Consider the following 21,226-nt stretch of genomic DNA (forward strand, 5'->3'; position numbering starts at 1 on the left):
CTCAACCCAAAATATTTCTACTCCTTTCCTTGTTTATCTTATATTTATTATTGTTATTATAATTGCTGATCTATGATTAATATTCATTGTTATATATATATATATATATATATATATATATATATATATATATATATATATATATGTCTTAGTATCATTATTGTTTTAATAATTATTATTGTATCATTTTATATTTTGATTATTATTAGTATTAATTTGAGTAATCATTTTCTAACATAAACATGCATAAAATATTTATCCTTTGGAAAATTTATATCATTGATTTTAATAGGACACTTTTATACTAATAAATATCTCAAATTTTTATCAATAATTTTTTATTGACTTGAATCATATATATTTTCGTAAGAGTAGAATCATCGTTTAGTCAATATCTCAATCTCTTTCTAGTTAGCATCGGTTTGAACATTTATATATATTATTTGATTTTTTAAACACCTTATTTCTTATATAAGCTCTATGTTGGATTTATAATAGATAGAATAATTTGTTTACGAGTGTGTTACTAAAAGTGATTAATAATCGACTTATCTTTGTTTGTAGTTGTTTTTGTTTGTACACTTTTTTTTTTGCTCTATTTACCCTTGTATTTGTTCTTCACAATTTTAGTTTATATAATCTATAAGAAATTATCATAAAAATAGTTGTGGTAAATAAATAAAAAGGACTTAATTATATAATTATTATGATTAAAAAAGTATATTTTTAAAATTGTTATTTTTTGTATATTTTATTAGTAGAAACATATGTGCCTATTCATTTGTTTATTATTATGATAATAAAAAGAATTAATTTTTATTATAATTATTAAAAAAACATATAAAATAAATATTTTTTATTACTATCTTAAATATAGTTACTGAAACTTTAAAAAATAATTATAAAATTTAGAGAGTAAAATAAAAAAATAATTGAAATTAATAAGGATAAATATAATTTTATTATAAATAGTTAATTAAATTACTAAAAGAAAAATTATAAAATTTAAAGAATAAAATTATAAGAGAATTTATATTAATAGAGGTAAAATAACTACAACAATATATTTAAAGAATTAGTTATCGATGGATTACATAACTAATTTTCTTTTGAATTTTAAGAAAAAAGAATTAAAAGTATTAGTAAAAAAATGAATATTAAAGTAAAAATACAAATAATAAAGTAAAAAGAAAGAAAATAAAATTTTTATGACAATTTTAAAAAACATCAATATAACAAATACTATTAAAATACTAATTAATAATATTATAAATGATAAAATTGAAATAATGAAAGGTGTAAAAAAAATCCTCTACATATTATATTATATTATATTATATTATATATATATATATATATATATATATATATATATATATATATATATATATATATATATATATATATGTATAAATGTATATATATAAATGGAAACACATACTTACATGCTCATGTGTTTTTTTTATTATGAAATTTTTTTAACTTTTATCTAAATCATTAAAAATTAAATAATTTTTAGAATTCTATTATATGTAACTTTTTATTAATTGTATTTTTTTTGAAATATATAACTAATTCAATTTTAAAAATAAATTATTAAGAAATTAAAAAACAGTGTCTTAAAAAAGATAATTATTTTAATTTTAAATATATATTATTTGTGAAAGAGTAATATTAAAAAAATATATATTTACATTAAAATGGTGAATTATCTAGTATATATTATTAATGTATATAAATTATTTTATTATTTTTTATGTTTGGTCATTTTTATTTATTCTATTAATAGTCATATCATTTTTTTAATTATTTTTTATATTTATAAAAAAAAATGTGAAAAATAGTGTTTGGGTTTCTTTCTTCAAGATTATGACAATTATATTTATCGTATTATTGTTCTCTTTTGCCGTGAATTGTTTTGGGGGAAAATATAGATAACGCTTAATTTATACACTAAGAAATAAGATAAAAGCTAATAACATTGTTGATAACTATTCTTAAAATATTTTTTTTTGTAGTTGATTTAATTATATTTCAGCTTTTAAGATATATTAAAAAAAGATAGTTTTGGTATTTGAATTAAAAATAATATTTTGTGTTTAATTTATTCTCTCAAATTTGTTTTTTAAAAAATCAATATAAATTTTCTTTTAAATTTAATGGCCAAAGTTGATTTCATCCTGCATTTTAGAAATAAAATCACATTTAACCATTTATATATCAAAGTTGTTTAAAGTTCTGCGAGCTTTTTATGTTTGTGGTTCTGTGATCGCAGAAAGAAGCAAAACCTTTATCGGTGCTCCAATCTGTAAGTCCTTATTCTCACTTGTTTCCGTTATTTCTTGTGTCTATACAACAATTCGCGTTTAGGGTTTTACATCGCTACTTTGGATTCGTTCATCCCTCTCACGTGCCTTGTAACCTTCGATTACTCGTTTTCGTTCCCTCTTTACTTTCCCGAATCCAAGTTCATTCCGTTTAGGTTGTTGTGTGTGGAATCTTATTCTAATTTTGTGTCTTTTGTCTTGTTTTTTTTTTTTTTTTTTAATCTAGGTTTGATATTGCTGTGTTGAGGCTTTTAGCAGTGTGGAAGATGTTCAAGAATACATTCCAATCTGGATTTCTTTCCATATTATACAGTCTTGGGTATGTTTCGTTTTGGCATCTTCGTTTCACAATTCTGTTTTTGTCTATTGTCTGTGATGAAGTTACTGATATTTTTCGTTGTTTTTTTAATATTATTTAGGAGTAAACCACTGCAGATATGGGACAAAGAAGGTACGTGCTTTCGGGTTTGTAGTCGTAATGTTTTGGGATTTGAATGCTTCAATGTGAAAAATTATGACCATTGATTGAAGAATCGATGGTGGGATTGTCATAAAATACACATGCACAGTGTATAGCTAATTGTTATGAAGATATTTAGCCTTACTTGTTCATTTTCCAGCCAATTACTGTACTTTATCTTTTAAAGCACCCCACAATCTAATATTTGAGCTTGATTTAAATGCAACAATACTCTGCTGTGCCTTGGTCTGAAACTATGTAACTTTATTCTCATTTTCAAAATTTATTTATTGTGTTGTTAAATAGTAAGGTTCCTACTATTAGGCTGACTGATAGCAGACCTATAGTTAAACATGTCAATTTCAAGAAGAAAAGGAGTGTGCTTATTGTTAAGATAGGTTACACGGGGCAGGTTAGGAGGTTTGTTATCTCCAATTAGGGGGTTATCATATGCACCAGGTGGGATGGGGGAAGAATTAACTGTCTAAGAATCCCAAGACAGTTAGGAGAGTCCAGAGTCTCTATTTTATATGGGATTGACTCTTTTGTATCATTATCATTTTATGAGTTCTACTGAACTTAAAATGTTTCTTCATTCAATTGTCCCAAATTTTGTTCTTCATTCAATTGTCCCAAATTTTGTTCTTCATTCAATAAAAGATCCTCACCTTTCTTTCTATCTCATGTACCCTTGTAACACTGACACTTCACCGGACATCTCATGGTAGGATACAGGTATCCTTGCTCATTGATCTTTTTGCGTATTGATGCCATGAAAGGTTAATGTGTAAGATTAGTCTTGGTATTTCCATTATTCCTGTCGTGTTAAGGAATTTGTATATTCTCAGATCACTTTTTTTCAGTGAATCTTTCTCCTATACGTTAATACTACTCTATTAAGTTACTCTGTATCATAGTTGAAACATCATGTTTATCTGATAATAGAACCTTATTGTAAATAGTATGGTGAAAACTTAGTTCTGAATAGAGCTCAATCTCATTAGTGGATGCAATTCATCTTCTACTGGGAATAGTAAGGTTCAGTTGTTTTTGTGTAAAGAAGTTTATAAAACAAGTGAAAGTTAGAGAAAATTCCCCAATATCTGAAATTCATTGTAGTTCTTGTCCTACATATTTTATTTTATATGTTTTGTGCTTTAGCAGTCTGCCTTAAAGTGTAAGAGAAATGAGAGTTGCATAATCTGTTAGAAACTGTAATGGAACACATTTAAATGAGGTTAGTCCAATATATTATTTCCTGAAAAAAATATTAGTACCAAACAAAAGGTATAACACAATGTATTCACAGACCCTGCACTCTTCCTTACTGTCCTCTACTTATTCTTTCCCGCTTTCTTGTTTTCTCCTTTCTTTTTGTCACAGAGGTTGACTTTCCCTCCTAAATCCCTTGGTTGCCTCTCTGAAAGTTATTGTCAGAACCCCAAGTTCTGAATCCAGGGTATGGGTGCTATTTAATTCAAAAGAAGTGGCCAAAGTTCTTACTGACAGAAAATGGAAAAGAACAGAGCAGATTGAAAATAATTAATGTTATACATAATAATAATAATTAATATATAAATATATATAACTTAAAAAACAGAAAAAAAGTACTTTCCAGCACCCATCATCATTTACAGAAAAAACTCATTGTACTTGAACAAATATGGACATAAAGTGAAGAAAAAGTCCCGAGTTAGAAATCATTCAATATTCCCCTTGATAGCTCATCATACATACAGTCTTTTAAATTAAGTATTTGATTCTCCTTGATTGCCTCTCTGGTCTTTCCTAATCCTAATGCAAAATTTAGTGATAGGTGGTTTTCCTAGGAATACTTTCCTCTATAGCCATCAGCTAATCTTCAAAGTAAAACATACAAAACTATTATGATTCTCGTAGGAATTTTCGAAATCAGGAAGGTCCTTCGCTGAGACCCTCAGTTGTGTTGTGATGCTGTAATCCTGCACCATAGCAGTATCAGACTGTATATTAAGCTCCCATCCTCAGATGGGAAGGCCTCTACTTATGTTTTTCCCTCTCGTCCTTTTCCACTTTCTTACAATCCCACACGTCAACTCTCCCTCAAAAATTCCTTGAATGCCTATCATGCAATCTGTTATATTACATTAAGCATTTTATTCTCTTGATTGCCTTCTGCTTTTTTTCCCAATATAAAGTGTAGTGATGGGTGATTTCGGAAGAAAATATTTCTAATATTTTCATCTTTCTTTTATTTCTTGTGGGTAAATGACCAATTTGGTCTTTCAAAGTATGAGGCGCAATCATTTACTCTTTAAAAAACGAGAAAATCTGATTTAGTCCCTGAAAGTGTGAAAAATTAATTGATTCCTGAATGTTATAGCTTAATGTCGAAATGGTCCCGAAGCCCTTAATTTTAATGAGAAAATCGTCCAACAAAGTTTAATAGCAGGAACATAGTTATTAGAATCTTACAACTGATGATTCAAATCTTGGTTTGTTTTGGTACATTTTCACTTTCTATTGATGAAACTTGAATGACTTTGTATCTTATGCTACATAAAATTAATCTACGTATCTTCAAATGACAAATGACTAATACGATTTACATGTTCTTACATTTTTACCAATTCTGATGAGGAAAAATTAAATGGTCGTGTTATTTTAAATTCTTAAATGAAAATGAATTTGAAAGAACACAAATTTACATTTTTACCAATTCTAATTAGAAAATTAAGTGAGCATGTTAGTTTAACTTTTTAAATGAAAATGAATTTGAAAGAACATGGGTAAACTTATCCTATTTGATCATTCCACCTTTATTTGTTATTCAATCATTCAATGCATGTACTCTATCTAACTATTTAATGATTTTGTTTTCATTCTTCTTTCTTCTGAAATAAAATTTCACAAACTTAGTTATAAGGTAATAGTTTTGTTTTGTATGACTTCTGCTTAAGTTATTTTATCTATTTCTACTTTAAATTGTTTTTATTGAACACTTTTTATCATTTATATGATATATTTAAAGTAATTTTTCATTATACTTGAATCTTATTATTCAATACAATATTATCATTCACGATTCAAAATAGCTTGGATTGGTGATTTAAATGTTGATTCAATAACCTTGAGCAGGATGTAATGTTGGACTTTTCTTTCAGACTTTCAGGGGCTAAATACAACTTTTTTGTGTTTTCAAGGACTTTAGTGACAATGGCTCACATATTTAAGGATCAATATGACCCATTTCTTGCTGCTGATGATTTATATTTGATGAATTAAATGGTTTCTAGTGGTTAATTGTTTGTCTTAACATATTTGTGATTTGTTGTCTGATGATATGAACTGTCTTTTTGTTGTTCAAAGTAAGTATTATGTCACTGATTTTTCTTGTACTTTGTTTATAGTTGTGAATGGTCATATTAAACGACCTCAGGATGAAGACATTCAATCCAATGTACTGGAAATAATCGGATCAAATATTCAGTCCACATACATTACATGCCCAGCTGACCCAGCTGCAACACTTGGTATAAAACTTCCATTCTTGGTTATGATTGTCAAGAATCTAAAGAAGTATTTCACATTTGAGATTCAAGTTTTGGATGATAAGAATGTCAGACGACGATTTCGAGCTTCAAATTTTCAAGTGTGTAAGTCTGCCCTTGTTTTTATGTCTAAGGGGTTTGTCCACAGCTTGCAGAATTTGTATTTCTTCCATATCATGTTTTTTAGGGATGGCAAAGTGGGCTGGCTTGCCAGCCCACCAAAATTTGGAAATCACTAAAATTTGGCAGATCGAGTTGAAGTTTTCAAACTGCTTTGGTCTATAGTCAATCATACTTGTTTCTTTTAGGATATCTAGATCATATTTCCTTTGAGAAACTACAATACCTTCCGTTGATTGGGCCGAGACATCTAGGATCCTTGGTTTGAAATTGACTGCATAATTGTTCCTTTAGTTTAAATTCTATTAGTGTCATTTCCTGTATTACTATATCATCAATGTACATTATTAAGTAAACATATTTTGAATAATGTGACTATATTTTCAAAACTAAGCATGTGAAAATCGCTTGAGACCATAGAGAGAACTTAACAACAATCATGGTTACTATCCATGATGATCAAATGCTTCATTCACATTTTTAGAAATTGTAGAAGAGACAGAGGAGAGGAAAGAAAAATGTCAAGGAGAGAACCTACGATAGTTGTGAAAATTCTAAATAGGATTTGAATTGCAAGTAGAATGAGTTTCTTTTTAGATAGCAATGGTCCAATTTGTGTCGTCATTATTAGGAGTTGTGGTATTGAGCGATAATTGAAAAAAATTTAATGAAGAGGACCCACCTTGGGGCATTGGACTAATCATTTGGGTCATGAATTGGTAGGTAATAACTGATGGTGTCATACAAATAGGAACAACTCAAAAACTTTTTAATAAAAACCTGTTCTAGGCCCATTCTAACAGTCATCTCTTAGGTAGTATACTACAGTTCTTGAAAAAAGAGACATGGAATATTATAACATTGTTGCTAAAATGATCTCAATATCTTTACTGGAATACAATCCGTATGATTTACAAATGATTCGTGCTTTCTAATTTTCATGTCATAATACATAATAGGCTGTCACTCGAGTAAAGCCGTACATTTGCACCATGCCACTGAGAATGGATGACGGGTGGAATCAAATACAATTTAACCTGGCTGATTTTACCAAGAGAGCATATGGTACTAATTATGTGGAGACACTGCGAGTTCAGGTTCATGCAAACTGTCGCCTGAGAAGGATATACTTCTCTGATCGCCTCTACTCTGAAGAAGAACTCCCTCCTGAGTTCAAATTGTACCTTCCAATGCAGGTTAGAGGGTCTGCATTAGTACAAATAGTTTTTCCATATTTATCTTTTTTCGTCAATTTGTACACTAGGAATCTCTCCTTATTTGTATTTTTTTACTTTCTCTGTGGATAAAATCTCACCCGGTTCTTGTCATCATCATGCAGAAATCATGAATATGCTGTTGAAGAATGGAATGGAGCTTGGAGAGAGCTGGATGTTACTTTTATGCATGCTACATATAATAACTATAACATTGGACTCTATTCTAGAATTTGTATCTATGTTGTGCTAGATCCTATAATAACTTTTGCAACAGCTTGTTCCTGACGCTCTTGTAGGATATTCAGATGTTTATCTTTTATATTGGAAGTTAATTTTATGATGCTGTGCTTTGCTTTAAATGCATTACTTTACTGATGTATGTGCTGATATTTGCTTATCCTATGGAGGATTTCCATTCTTGTGAGAAGAATGGAGTAAGAAGTTGTCCACTCAAGAAGACATGATTTGGGAGTAGGAATTTGAGATTGCAATGTCTATTTTTCATTTCCGCTGCTCGTGGCTGACTCTTAAATATGTTATTACAGGAAAAACCCATCGTAGTAATTAGTTAATTGTGATAATATTGATCATATTTAGTTCAAGTGTAAGCAAAAAGCATCAGCATTATCCAATTTTAGAAATGTTTTAAATATAAAGCATGCCAGTTTTAAGAATAGAAAGTTGAAAAAAGGGTGAAATACTATTTAGATGCTTTTTCGTTCCTAATCATTCAATTGATTGTCGAAAGAAAAAGAATTATTTGATTAGAGAAACCTATTTTTCAAATTTCAACACTAAGGGTGTGTTCCTTTTTATGGATGGATATGGGGGAGAGTGTGAAGATGGATTTGTGTAGATTTAAGAGGATGGATATTTGTGTTTTTTTTAGTGGATTTGGATGGTAAAGTGAGTGGATTTGGAGATAATTTTTATGAAAGTTAGTGAAAGATTTGATTGATGTGATAGATAAAATTATATGTTAAAATTGATATATTTATTACTTTACCATAATACCCTTTTGTAAAAAAAGATTAATTTTTGAAATGATGTTGTTGAATAAATTTTGAAATGAGTTATCTTTTGTCATAATAAATAAATAAATTTTTTTAAAGCTTAGAAAAAAAGAATTTTGATTTATGTAAAAAAATAGTACAACAAAATTGAAATTATTTGTTAGATTTATTTTTTTAAATAAATTAATTTGATATTGACAATACCAAATACCGTAAAGCATAGAAGTTACGAAATCAATTTCCAAATTCGGTAAAAAAGTAGAAATTGTGATCACGGAAATTCAATTTAGTCCATGGCAAACGACATCGAAATAAAGTTACATGGAAAAAGTGTCACATGTAATGAAGTTCATACATAACAAGAAAATACATCACAGAATAAACATTATGTTCAAACCCCTTCATTCATATAACGAAGTAACCTATTCATCCGGAAACGTATGGGCATGCCCATAATACATCTTGTATGTAATGGGTGGGAACAAAGGTATTCATAGCACCGTGTGAATAGGTTGACATCTTCAATGTTCATAGCTGATAACATCTGAAATATGTCTTCCTTGCTATATTGAAATTCAGGCTGACAACGAGTAAGACGATTATATTCCGTTATGAGGTCGTTTCTTGCTTGAAGTGCAACTCTTTGACGATCTATTGCAACATTCATTCTTCTATTAAGCTGACTTGATTCCTGTAGGAGGTCCATTATTCTCTGTTCCATCTACTTAAGCACACAATAATGAATTGGAGTTAGCAGTGAAGAATAACAATTATTGTATAAAATATTAAATAGTAAATAAATGAATTAATTTAATTCCATGAAAGAATAGGAGAATACAAGTCACTCATCTGAGTCTTCATCCTCGTTAAGAAGGTCATAAATCTGGTTGACAGTGGAATTGACTTCATTGAAACGTCTGTCAACATCAATGGTCAATGTTTGTAACCTGGCTTCTATGGATTGTACTCCTCCCCATATTTGAGTTAATAGTTGTTCTGTTGTTGGGGTTGGAGGTTCCACCATATTTTCTTCACGGTCGTTATCTCCGTCATCACTGTCTTCATCCATGGGACTTTCTTCTCTTCGTTGTGGTGCATCATCAGAACGACCACGAAGTTGTTGCCATTCACCGTTTACATGAACAATATTCATCTTCCTCAAATTCTGCACTGAAAAGCGGTGTCTTAAAGATACAGTCGTCGTTGTATCAACCGAAAGATCCACTCCAGCATATTGCATGATTGCAGTTATCAAAATTCCATATGGAAGACCTGTCTCAGTACTCTTGCACTTAAGCATGTTTTGCATGATGACATGTGGCCAATTAATTAAGATGTCATTCTTTAAAGCCCATATCATGAAAATGTCGTCTTGTAAAACATGTGAGATATTAGTCATCCTCGGTGTCAAAAAGTACACTATAACATACTGTAATAGTCTATCATTTATCTGTAGGACACCAACCGTCTTCACTGCTTTAAAACGGGCACCTGGTCTTACCATGGAGGCTAAAGCCATGTCCCGGTTATAGTTCAGGTCAGGTGGCACCTCTGGTAATGATAACTTTCGACCTTGATATTTCAGACCACATATTTGAAACCAGTCAGATGGTTTCAGTTTAATTTTCTTCTTGCTGACCTCACTCATCAAATAACCATTACCGGAGATCTGTAGATTTGCATAGAACACCTTAATTAGTTCCGGAAAGTACGAATACGATAATGTGACGTAATTTGAAAGGCCTTGGAACAAAAGATGTTGATGGAAGTAAAGCCCAGAATCCATAAATGACTCTAAGTTCATAATCTTTGGCTCTATTATTCGTCTATGGTAAAAGTGATTCCCATAATTTTCCATTTGTTTGACAGTGCTGAAGTATCGTTTTTGATCTAGTACGTCTTCCACGGTTGGCCGTTTTTGTAGGGGTGCTTCATCTTCCATCGCTGTTGATTTATCCTTACGAACTTTAGGTCTATACTTTGATGATGATGAAGCCATGAGAAAACAGACTTCTACCAAAAAAATGAAAATCATTAGGCACAGAAATGGCATTCCCAAAATTCCTAATGGTCAACATAAATATGTGCGTCAGCCTAAGCCTTATGGAAGTGAGAGGTTCAGTTCATACAACACTTTATAATACAGGGAACATAACATCTTAACATTACAAAAACATGATAATTAAAACCACGCAAATCAACAAAGTAACAAGTCATATAAAACATACACACGTAAAGCACATTGTGTACAAACCCTATCCACTACGACCAACCATCATACTATATAACTTATTCAATCTTAGATGTTGTGGCATTCCCATTAGTCGCTTCGTATGAGTCGGATTTGAGCAGAGGTAATCATAGCACTGTTCCATAAGGTTTTCCTCTTGGATATTCATCCCTGCAAGCATTTCCCAAATATCACTTTCTGTATATTGGAATGTCGAGCTCCGCTTCATCATCCCAACTTGCTCGTTCAGAATGTCGTTACGTTTCTCAATGGCAATGACTTGTCTCTCGGCAATGTTTGACATCTTCTCAAAGTGTGAGTTTCCGGCACCCATAACCTCCATGAATCCATCCAGCTTGGTTGTGAGCTTGTCGAATTGAGAATCAACAATGTCAATCATGGGTGCTTTTCTTTTAGATCCCCGAGATGATGAGGTTCCACCAGATGGTACAGAAGGAACACTTTGGGTAGGGCCTGGGCTATACTCATCCATGGATGGTGGTGAGGATGGGTAAGCATTCTCACGTGGTTCATAGCCTGGAGGCTCAGGTGTGTACTCCATTTCATCATTCAAATCAACTTGTAAACGCCTTTGTTGGCGAATCCGACTAGCTTGTGAAGCAGTTCTCACCCCCTCACCAGTTGCACGATCTGATGACCATAATTCCTCCATCAGGTCGTAATGCCTTATAGGGGTACTTTGCCACTTCGCTGCGTGCGGCTTTGACTGAAAATGTAAACATATTCATACATTACACGGTTAACATGATATTCATACATTATATTTTTAGTGTTTCACATTACCTGCAACAACTCTGCCCACACTTCATCTTCAGCCTCAAAGACCTTTGATATGTTGTTCCACGCAAATCCACTTAGTGAACAAAATAAGTCATGCACCTCACGCCACTTTTCCTTCAACACTTTTTGTCTATTCTTAACGTTGTTTTTGTTAAGGTTCACAAACCCTGCTTCATGTAGATTGCTTAGCATGTTATTGTATGCTTGGGTTGTCCAACTACCATCCACCCTGTTACCGAGTCGAGCTTCATCTAACATGGCATTCAGGAGTCGGTTGTCCATGTCCTCTGTCCATTTAGTGAATTCACGTCGACCCACAGAGACAGCAAGTCCTTTACCCCTGTTCATTTAGTACCTATTGCAAGCAAAGGAAACTAAAACATAACATTTAATCCATAAAATTAAGTTCACAGATTACCTAACCATTACTATATAACAGACATTAGTCATTCATATTTGCATTGTAGTACCATACATTACTACATCAACTTAATTGTTGTCATAATCATTCCACATTCGATGAGCTATTTCATCCCTTAAATTACATCCAAGTCGATAATCATCCTCACTTTGATGCGTGGTGCCACCATCTTGATGTTCTTCAGCCAACTCTCTATCTACCTCATCAAGCAAGCTTGCATCATGATCGACAGATCGCAGAAAGTTGTGTAGGATGCAACATGCCAACACAATATGTGTCATTGTTTCAAGAGAGTAATGTGGTTCGGTTCCACTAGCTATAATTGGGAAACGTTTCTTTAACAACCCAAAGGTTCTTTCTATAACATTTCTGAGTGACGAGTGACGATGATTGAACAATTCTCGGGGATTTTGTGGTCCTCTCCGACTGTACTCTTTAAGATGATATCTGACACCTCTGTAGGGGGTCAAAATTGATCTTTTAACCATAAACCGAGCATCCCCAAGGTAATATTTTCCTACATTATTTTGCACACATGGGTTATGACTTGAATATGTTGCATGTCAAAATAAACAAATTATTGACTAACCTTCAGGTATGACTAAAGAATCATTTCTAGAGAGAGCATCTTTCAATATCCTTGAATCGGATGCTGTTCCTTCCCAGCCAGCCAATACATACGTGAACTTCATATCAAAGTCACACGCCGCGAAGACATTTTGTGTTGGCCAGTCTTTTCTTCCTCGAAACCTTGGAGCATCAGCTCTTGGGACTCGGACTCGAACATGAGTTCCGTCAATTGCGCCTAAACAATCCTAATATTTGACAAATTCAAAATATTAAGACATTGTTTAAATATGGATTCATTGCTGGAATTGAATGCGTCTTTGAAGAGATTTACCTTAAAGTAAGGATAAAATCGACTACTGCCTTGAACATGGGGATGAACCTCAGCGCCACTTGGTTGAATTAACAATTCAGACTCCAAAGATAGTATTGCATCCAACACATTGTGAAAATGCCTGCTTACTGTCGAGCCAGAACGATGGAAAAAGAATCCCACACTTCGATTCTTCACATTATGTCCGATAATGTGGAGAAATTTGGCAACTTGTTCCTCCACAGTTGACCTAAAGGCATCGTTCACTAACCCGGTTGATCTTAGACGATTACATAAGTTAATAAATGCCTCGGGTCCCATGCGGATAATGTCACGACAGCGATTAGTATGCACCAAGTATGACATTAGCTGCTCTCTACGACGATCTTTGTTTAACAAGCACTCATGAATACTACTTGTTTCTATGGCCATATTTAGTATATACAATGCATGTGCAACAATGCATAGCATTGTTAATGCAGCTAAGGCGGAACGCAGTTGTAATTGACAACGTAAATGTGTAACTACATTAAAGTCCACACCCATTACATCATCCACAATATCTTCACTGTCCAAGTAACTCATATCTAATTCTTCATCCATCTAAATTACCCAATTATAAAAATAAATTTAAATTACTACCATCGTAACTAAAAAAAATGAGCTAAACTATTTTTCGTAAAACATCAATACTACTTCCTTATCAATGTTACTAACTAAAACATCAATACTATCAATACTATGCTGATAATATTTGACATTATTGTAAAAAAATTACCTCAACAAGTGGTAAATGAAGAGGACCACACCGCAATTCAGAGCAAGTAACTGAATAACAAGCCAATACCAAGCCTGTGAAACATTATACAAATCAAACATTATATATAAATCAACCATCACCAATAAAAAATAACTTATATTTTCACATCCCTATAATATGTAATTTTTTCGCTAAAAAATTATTATATTTTCACATCTCTATAGATCCCTATCATATGTCATTTTTCCGGCCAACAATGATCACCTCACCTCCGGCCAACAGTGTCTGAAGTCCAGGCCACCAACACTGTATCACCAACAAACTGATTGGCGAACGCGAACTCCCCAAGGTGCCTCCTCAGCTCCGGCGAACACCTCTATCACACTGCAACTCGCAACTCCCGTGCCTCCACCTTCAAACAAACTCGACGGAAGTCCGGCCGCCCACCTTCACCTCCACACTGACAGCTCCTCCGCCACGCGCGGCCTCCGGCGACTTCAAACACCACCACGTCCACCTGCACAAAACACAAAACATGAAAAAAAAATTATATGCCCTCGACACCGGTGTCGTAACCGGTGTCGCCCTTTAACAAACAAGGCACCGGTTACGTAACCGGTGCCATCACCCCATGCACAAAGCACCACACCGGTGCCACCGGTGCCACCCCCACAGAACACCTCACCACCAAACCGCACCGCCACAGAAAACCTCAATCACCACCCTCACCTGTGCCATCCACTCACCACCCAGGCCGCCCAAACACTGCCAACACCGGTGCCCACACCGGTGCATTCAGAAACTCCAACCTGAGGGCACCGGTGCCTCCCTCACCACTGTCTTCCATTATCACCACTCACTGCAACACCACTCACTCCACCTCCAACACCACTCACTCCACCACCCCGCTGACCACCCTCCCGCGACCACCACACCCCAAATAACTCACCTGTCCGAGCTTCACAGAACCTGTTCTTCACAAAACCAAACAGCCAAACCAAACATCCATGACTTCGCTGTGTGCACCAGTTTAAATCCATGGTGGGAGAAGAATATTTTAGGAACAGCAGCTTCAGGAATCTTTTCAGCTTGGTTCAGGAATCATTTCTGCAGAGAATATTGTCATGTGCGCATGCAAAAGCAACTGATAAATGAAGGGTAAAATGGGTAAAGCACCATCTTTATTCGCTAATCTTCTCTTCAAAGCGTGGATGAAAATATTCACAGATCCCTTAAATCGTCGCTCTCAAATCAACTTCAATTCGTTGAACGGAACACGAAAATTTTTACGATCCGCGCTCCCTAATTCATTTTAACAGTGATTTCCCTAGAAACGAACAGGGCCTAACGGTTCGTTTAAGCTCTTTCCATTTTATTTCTACGTAGCACAGAAAAATGTACAATCTTCAATTTAACGGGGAATGATTGGTTATCAGGTTTTTTACACGTAAAATGTATTAAGTTTAAGAATTGTTTCTGACGTCCATTGTTAATTATTCTAATTGATTAATAGTCTATTACATTTTAGAAGGCAGTGCTCAGAATGTTAACTTGTAAAAATCCGTTTTCACAAAATAACATATAGGCAAAACAGGGGAAGAAACACACATGTCTAAGCATTTGAAGAAATTTTGAATTTAGGAGACAATTGCTTAGTAATTACCAGGGAACATATAATTGCAGAGAGCCCATTTGAAGTTCATTGCTAGTGATTCTGAAGAAAAAAAAAATTGAATTTTTATGAATTTCTTTGGAAGATGTAAACCTTGGAATTGTTAATTTAGTAAATAGAATATAAAAACAATTGCCCATAATCATGTAAATCTAATACTATATACAATTCTAAACTAACAAATGGCAAGTTTCTCTATAAATTAATATATCTGATCCACTTCATTTCAAAATTTTCATTCTACAAAAGGAAAAACAGCTAACGTGTCAATCAACTACGTTTTTCAGCGTTTTTAAAAAAATTCAAAAAGCATTTATTATCACCTTCAAAACGTTTCTCTCTCTCTTTCTCTCTCTGTCTCTCTTTTCTTCTCCTCTCTTTCGCAGTCCACACTCTTCATCTTCTTCTCAACCTTCCTCTTTTCTCTGGTTTTCTCACCACATTCAACAACTCTTCATCTTCCTCTTTTCAGCTCTTCATCTTTTAAGTTTTCTTTAGCCAACAACTCATTTTCTGCTTATATATTGTCAGATCTAACTTCTTCATCACTTTTTTTACAGGTTTAAACGGAGAATTTTTTTTTAAGTGTTCTTTAGCCAACAACTAATTTTCTGCGTATATTTTGTCAGATCTAACTTCTTCATCACTTTTTTTACAGGTTTAAACGGAGAAATATTTTTTGTTTGAAGTTTTCTTTAGCCAACAACTCATTTTCTGCTTATATATTGTCAGATCTAACTTCTTCATCACTTTTTTTACAGGTTTATACGGAGAAATATAATTTGTTTTGAGTTTTCAGCCAACAACTCATTTTCGGCTTATATTTTGTCAGATGTAACTTCTTCATCCCTTTTTTTACAGGTTTAAACGGAGAAATATATTTTTTTGAGTTTTCTTAAGCGAACAACTCATTTTCTGCTTATATTTTGTTTTGAGTTTACAGCTTTGAGTTTTCTGCTGCCAATATATCACAGGGATTCACAATATTTTCAAGATTTTGAATTGACAGCTGTCCGTGAAGATCAAGTTCTCCCAGATGTCGAATACTGAACTCAAACTCTTTCATCCATACCTGTAGATTCTTCAGTTTTCCTAAAAGCACTGGAGCCTTTCTTAAAGTAGTTCCCAAAAGTTCAAGGCAGCGCAAATTGGTGAGTTCATGCAAAGTCGAGGGCAACTCCTTCAAATCGTAACAATGGTTCAACCTCAACACTAGCAAGTTACAGAGTGAACTCACTGGCTTAGGAAGTCTCTTTATGGGTGTATTTGAAAGGTCTAGTAAACGGAGATGTATAAGATTTCCTATACTGTCAGGCACCTCTTCTATGTTGTAACACGAAGACAATGATAAGAGCCGTAAGAACTTCAAGTTTGAGATCAACTCTTGTATTGACATCTCACGTTGTATTGACATCTCACGGTCCACATCAATGAATATAAAAGTCCGTAACCCTTCGGCATTACGTAAACTCGTATAATATTGAACAGGATCGATTATAGTTGACAAGTGACGAGTTTTCTTAGATACTTTTTCTACTCTATCAACACCCAACCTATGGCAGATTTCACCAAAAACATATTTTGCTAAATCATTGAGAAGGTCGTGCATAACAAAATAGATTTTGTTGTAAGTGACTATCTGTTGAAAGAATGACCTTGATAATAGATCATTGAAGTACTGTTCACCTACTTCTTCTGGAGACTTACTATGTTTAGAGCATTGTAGAAAGTTTTCAGCCATCCACAAGAGAATTAGGCTCTTCTTGTCAAACTCATAGTCTTTGGGGAATAACGCACAATAAGAAAAACATCTCTTGAGATGAGAAGGAAGATGGTAATAGCTCAACAACAAAGCGGGGATGATCTGACTATCTTCTGTCGGTATGTCCCATATCTCGCTTCTCAATACACTTTCCCACTCTGAGACAGATGACTTTGTGTGTAAGAGACATCCCAACGTTTCGAGGGCCAGAGGCAATCCCTTGCACTTTTCAACAATCTTCATGCCAATCTCCTCCAACTCAGAATTAATCTTTGAGTTTTCGTCTTGGAATGCATGTTTTGCCAAAACTTGCCAACTGTGATCTTTACGTAATTGCTTTAGTTGGTGTATGTAGCTTGACTGCATGATAGAAGCAACTTTGCTACTGCGTGTCGTGACCAGAATTTTACTTCCCTTAGCTCCACACATAAGAGGAGTTTGTAATGCTTTCCATTGGTTTCGGTCTTCGTTCCAAACATCATCAAGAACCAGAAGAAACTTCCTTCCTGACAATCTCTCTTTCAATTTTCTATGAACCATTTCTAGGCCTTGACTATCATCTCTTGAGTTAGTGAACGCCCCAAAAACTGCTTTTGATACCGTCAAAACATCAAATACATCAGAAACACAGACCCAAGCTTTTTCATCAAATTTAGCTTCATTGGTCTTTGGGTTATTGTATAAATGTTGAGCAAGTGTGGTCTTACCCACCCCGCCCATACCCACAATAGAAAGTATTGATAGCTTATTATCATTGGTGTCAGATGTCAACAAACTAAGGATCATTTCTTTGTCCTCATCTCTACCATAAATAACCTCTTCGGCCACCAACGATGTTGATTCAACTTTTTTCTCCGACACTTTATTATCCAACCCAGGTCTAACACTACTAGAAATTTTGAAATCTTGAACAACCTTTTGGTTTGAGAGAGATTCTAGATCATCCAAGACTTCTATCATCTTGGACTCAAGACTGCGTACCTTGCTAGAACTGGTCTGGGATTCAGCTTCCAACACAGTTTTGGAGAATTCATAGTCTATTTCATCCAATATGTCCTCTGCATCATACAACGTGTCTCTGACCTCATCAAGCCATTCTTTGACCAATGAGTTACTGAACTGCTTTTGTTCTGCATCATCAATCACAGCATTGATGTCCATCAGCTTCCTCTTCAACTTCTTCAGCAGCTTCTCGTCCAGATTTCTCCCACGAAAGTAGTTCAGAACATGATGAGAATCCAGCTTGTCAAATAGCACCTGAAGAACAGCACCAAAAAGAGCACCACCAAGTGTTTCTAGGACCGGCATGGTTGCAAAGGAAGTGGCTAAAACGAAGAGAAGAAAGGATTGTGAAAATTGGAAGACCAACTTTGTTAGGTGAATGAAGGACTAACAAAAGAGAATGAGTGAGTATTTTGTTGGAGATGGCTTTACTTCAACAAAGGACTGATGGCCAGATAGCAGTAGTTGTTGTTTATTCCGGACAGCACAAGGTGGGTTTGATAAACTTTGGAGCGCATCAACTTGCTTTACTTGCTTTCTTTTACTTTAACGAATTTTCTACCAACCTTAGTGAATTAGTCTATTTCGGTGGCTTGCTTTATGAATAAATATATACCAGGCACTTACATCATACATGATTATTAAATCGGCTCATTTCCCATTTTCTTTTTTCTTTTAGCTATCGTAAATGGTTTACTTATTAAGAATTATTGGAGTGTAATAACAACAATAATGATAAACACTCCATTACTGCTGAAATGGCCATAACAGGTAAGACCCCATTCACATAAATTCTGAATCGGTATATCTCCAAACATTGAGTTGTATTGATGAAAAGTAACATATGTCCACGATTATTTCAATTTAGAAACTGAACAATAGAAGAACATGATATTTTATATTTTTATCATTTTTTAATTTCTGCTTTCATCGTTTTCCTGTGTTGGTGTTCTTATTTATTTACATGGACTGATTCTCTATGTAAATAATCACGGCTAAATCAGTTCAAAAAAAATTCTGACAGGGTTAAATCAGTTCATTATTCTGTTTACTTTTATATTTTTTACCTCATATTTATTTAGAGAAGTTAATGGTATTCTATGCAGCAAATAAATAAAGTGCTTAGCTATAACAAAATTAATGTTCCTAATTTATTTCTGTTAGAGTTAAAGTCATGTTAATATATATTTCAAGAGGATAGAATTTAAAGCACTGATATTATTGAACCCTTAGGGTTTTCAGTTATAGGTGTTTTAAACCCTTAGGGTTTCCGGTGCAGATGTTTGTTACTAATAACTGATTCAGTTCAGTTATTAGGGTTGTTTTCCCTTTCCCCAAAACCTATTTAAACATAGGTTTCGTTTCCCCTTTGTAATCAGAATTTGACAGAAGAAATAAAGTTTCAGATTTTACTTACCTGCGTTGCTATGCTTTCTCTTCTTTGCCTCTCTGCCATCTCCGCATCACAACTATGCTTCTCTGCTCCGTGCTTGCGCCCCATGGAGAAAATGGGAAACCCTATCCAGCGACCTCAATATGGTATCAGAGCAGGTTTTTAACCTGCTCTGCCTCCGTTGCACTCTGATACACACCAGGCTCAAGGTTTCTTGGCACCTTTCTTGAAAATGGACAATAAAGACGTGGTCAAGACTGAGAGCACCAACTATGGAATGCACAACACTGATCTTGATCAAGCCCTCATACCCACCAGCCCTTATTACCTACATCCTGGAGAAAACCCAGGTTTGGCATTAGTTTCCACTAATTTGAATGATTCTAATTACCCCTCTTGGAGCAGGAATATGCAGCTTGCACTGCTGTCCAAAAATAAGCTGAAGTTTTTCGATGGGAGCATCAAGACTCCCATTCCTAATGATCCCATATACGAAGCATGGGAAAGATGCAATGTTATGATCTTGTCATGGATTATGAGGGTTCTGTCTCTTGATATTGTTGAGAGTTTTCTATACATTGATTCTGCTAAAGAATTGTGGGAAGAACTTAAAGAAAGGTTCTCTCAAGGAGACTATTTTCAGATCTCTGATCTTCTCCAAGAGATTCACTCCATTAAGCAAGGAGAAAGGACCATAACCCAATATTTCACAGAGTCGAAGAAGCTATCGGAGGAGCTGGATCTCCTGCGTCCTTTACCAACTTGCACGTGTGGAAAACCCTGTGAGTGTGATCTTACTAAAGTTTTCTTGATATAGAGAGATGTTGAGCATTCTATTTGTTTTTTAAAGGGCCTAAATGATTGTTATAACAATGTAAAGACTCAAGTTTTGTTAATGGATCCCTTGCCTAGTATAAACAAAGTGTTTTCTTTAATAATACAACAAGAAAGGAAATATAACAGTACTAGAACTTTAAGTGCTGAAAATAAGGTTCTTTTGAATACTGTTGAGAAAACCAACTACAAAGCTCAAGAATAGGGTTCTTGGAAAGGTCAAGGCAGAGGAAACAACTATCGTGGCCAAGGAAGGGGAAGAGGAAGAAATCCCAATCAAGGGAAACAATGCACATATTGCCATAAAATGAACCATACAGCTGATGAATGCTATTCAAAGCATGGTTATCCCCCATGGTATAAACAGAAAGGAGATAAAAAAAGAAGTTACTACAGTGATAAAAATGGCAACACACAACAAACATGCAACCTAACAGTCAAGGCTGATGCACAAGACTCCACTAATCAGACTTCCACCAAAGAAGCTAACAGAAGTACTTCCTTAAGTACTGAACAAATACAGAAACTGCTGAGGCTTTTGGAAGACAAGGGTGAATCCAATCATGCTGTCAGCCACATTCAAAGGTCTAGCAACAATATCTCCACTCACAAAGATCAACAAGGTAAACTCTGGATCTTAGATGCATGAGCTACTGATCATGTAACACATGATCTGAATCAGTTTTCAACATTTTATAAAATCAAACCTGTAACTTTGAGACTTCTTAATAATTCTACAGTCATTGCTGAGTATGTTGGAATAAAATACTTCACTAATGATTTCATAATCTACAATGTTCTTTA

General features: G+C 34.0%; 2 protein-coding genes across 4 annotated transcripts; one reads left to right on the forward strand and one right to left on the reverse strand.

Moving 5' to 3' along the window:
- The first annotated feature begins 2,198 nt into the window (after window positions 1–2,198).
- On the forward strand, window positions 2,199–7,997 carry LOC114168449 (cilia- and flagella-associated protein 20). 3 transcript variants are annotated; one of them, XM_028053263.1, is made up of 6 exons: window positions 2,199–2,308; window positions 2,554–2,646; window positions 2,747–2,778; window positions 6,177–6,418; window positions 7,397–7,633; window positions 7,777–7,997. In XM_028053263.1, exons 2-6 carry the CDS (start codon window positions 2,594–2,596, stop codon window positions 7,783–7,785), a joined length of 573 nt encoding a protein of 190 aa, XP_027909064.1. In that variant the 5' UTR covers window positions 2,199–2,308; window positions 2,554–2,593; the 3' UTR covers window positions 7,786–7,997. The 3 variants fall into 3 exon arrangements, with proteins under 3 accessions (XP_027909064.1, XP_027909065.1, XP_027909066.1); XM_028053264.1 differs by having other exon boundaries at window positions 2,213–2,308; window positions 2,583–2,646; XM_028053265.1 differs by lacking the exon at window positions 2,199–2,308 and adding an exon at window positions 2,351–2,482 and having other exon boundaries at window positions 2,583–2,646.
- An 8,371-nt stretch (window positions 7,998–16,368) lies between these two features.
- Window positions 16,369–18,526, reverse strand: LOC114169429 (putative disease resistance RPP13-like protein 1). Its single transcript, XM_028054572.1, has one exon. It carries the CDS (start codon window positions 18,499–18,501, stop codon window positions 16,369–16,371), a length of 2,133 nt encoding a protein of 710 aa, XP_027910373.1. The 5' UTR covers window positions 18,502–18,526.
- Between the last annotated feature and the right edge of the window lie 2,700 nt (window positions 18,527–21,226).

The sequence above is a fragment of the Vigna unguiculata genome, chromosome 11, assembly GCF_004118075.2.
Source record: "Vigna unguiculata cultivar IT97K-499-35 chromosome 11, ASM411807v1, whole genome shotgun sequence".
Lineage (NCBI taxonomy): Eukaryota > Viridiplantae > Streptophyta > Magnoliopsida > Fabales > Fabaceae > Vigna > Vigna unguiculata.

Bases quoted from the DNA above. Each gene is read 5' to 3' on its own strand.
- LOC114168449 (XM_028053263.1), top strand. From the start codon at position 2,594: ATGTTCAAGAATACATTCCAATCTGGATTTCTTTCCATATTATACAGT. The intron at 2,647-2,746 runs GTATGTTTCGTT...AATATTATTTAG, and splicing joins TCCATATTATACAGTCTTGG to GAGTAAACCACTGCAGATAT. The intron at 2,779-6,176 runs GTACGTGCTTTC...CTTTGTTTATAG, and splicing joins GCAGATATGGGACAAAGAAG to TTGTGAATGGTCATATTAAA.
- LOC114169429 (XM_028054572.1), bottom strand. From the start codon at position 18,501: ATGCCGGTCCTAGAAACACTTGGTGGTGCTCTTTTTGGTGCTGTTCTT.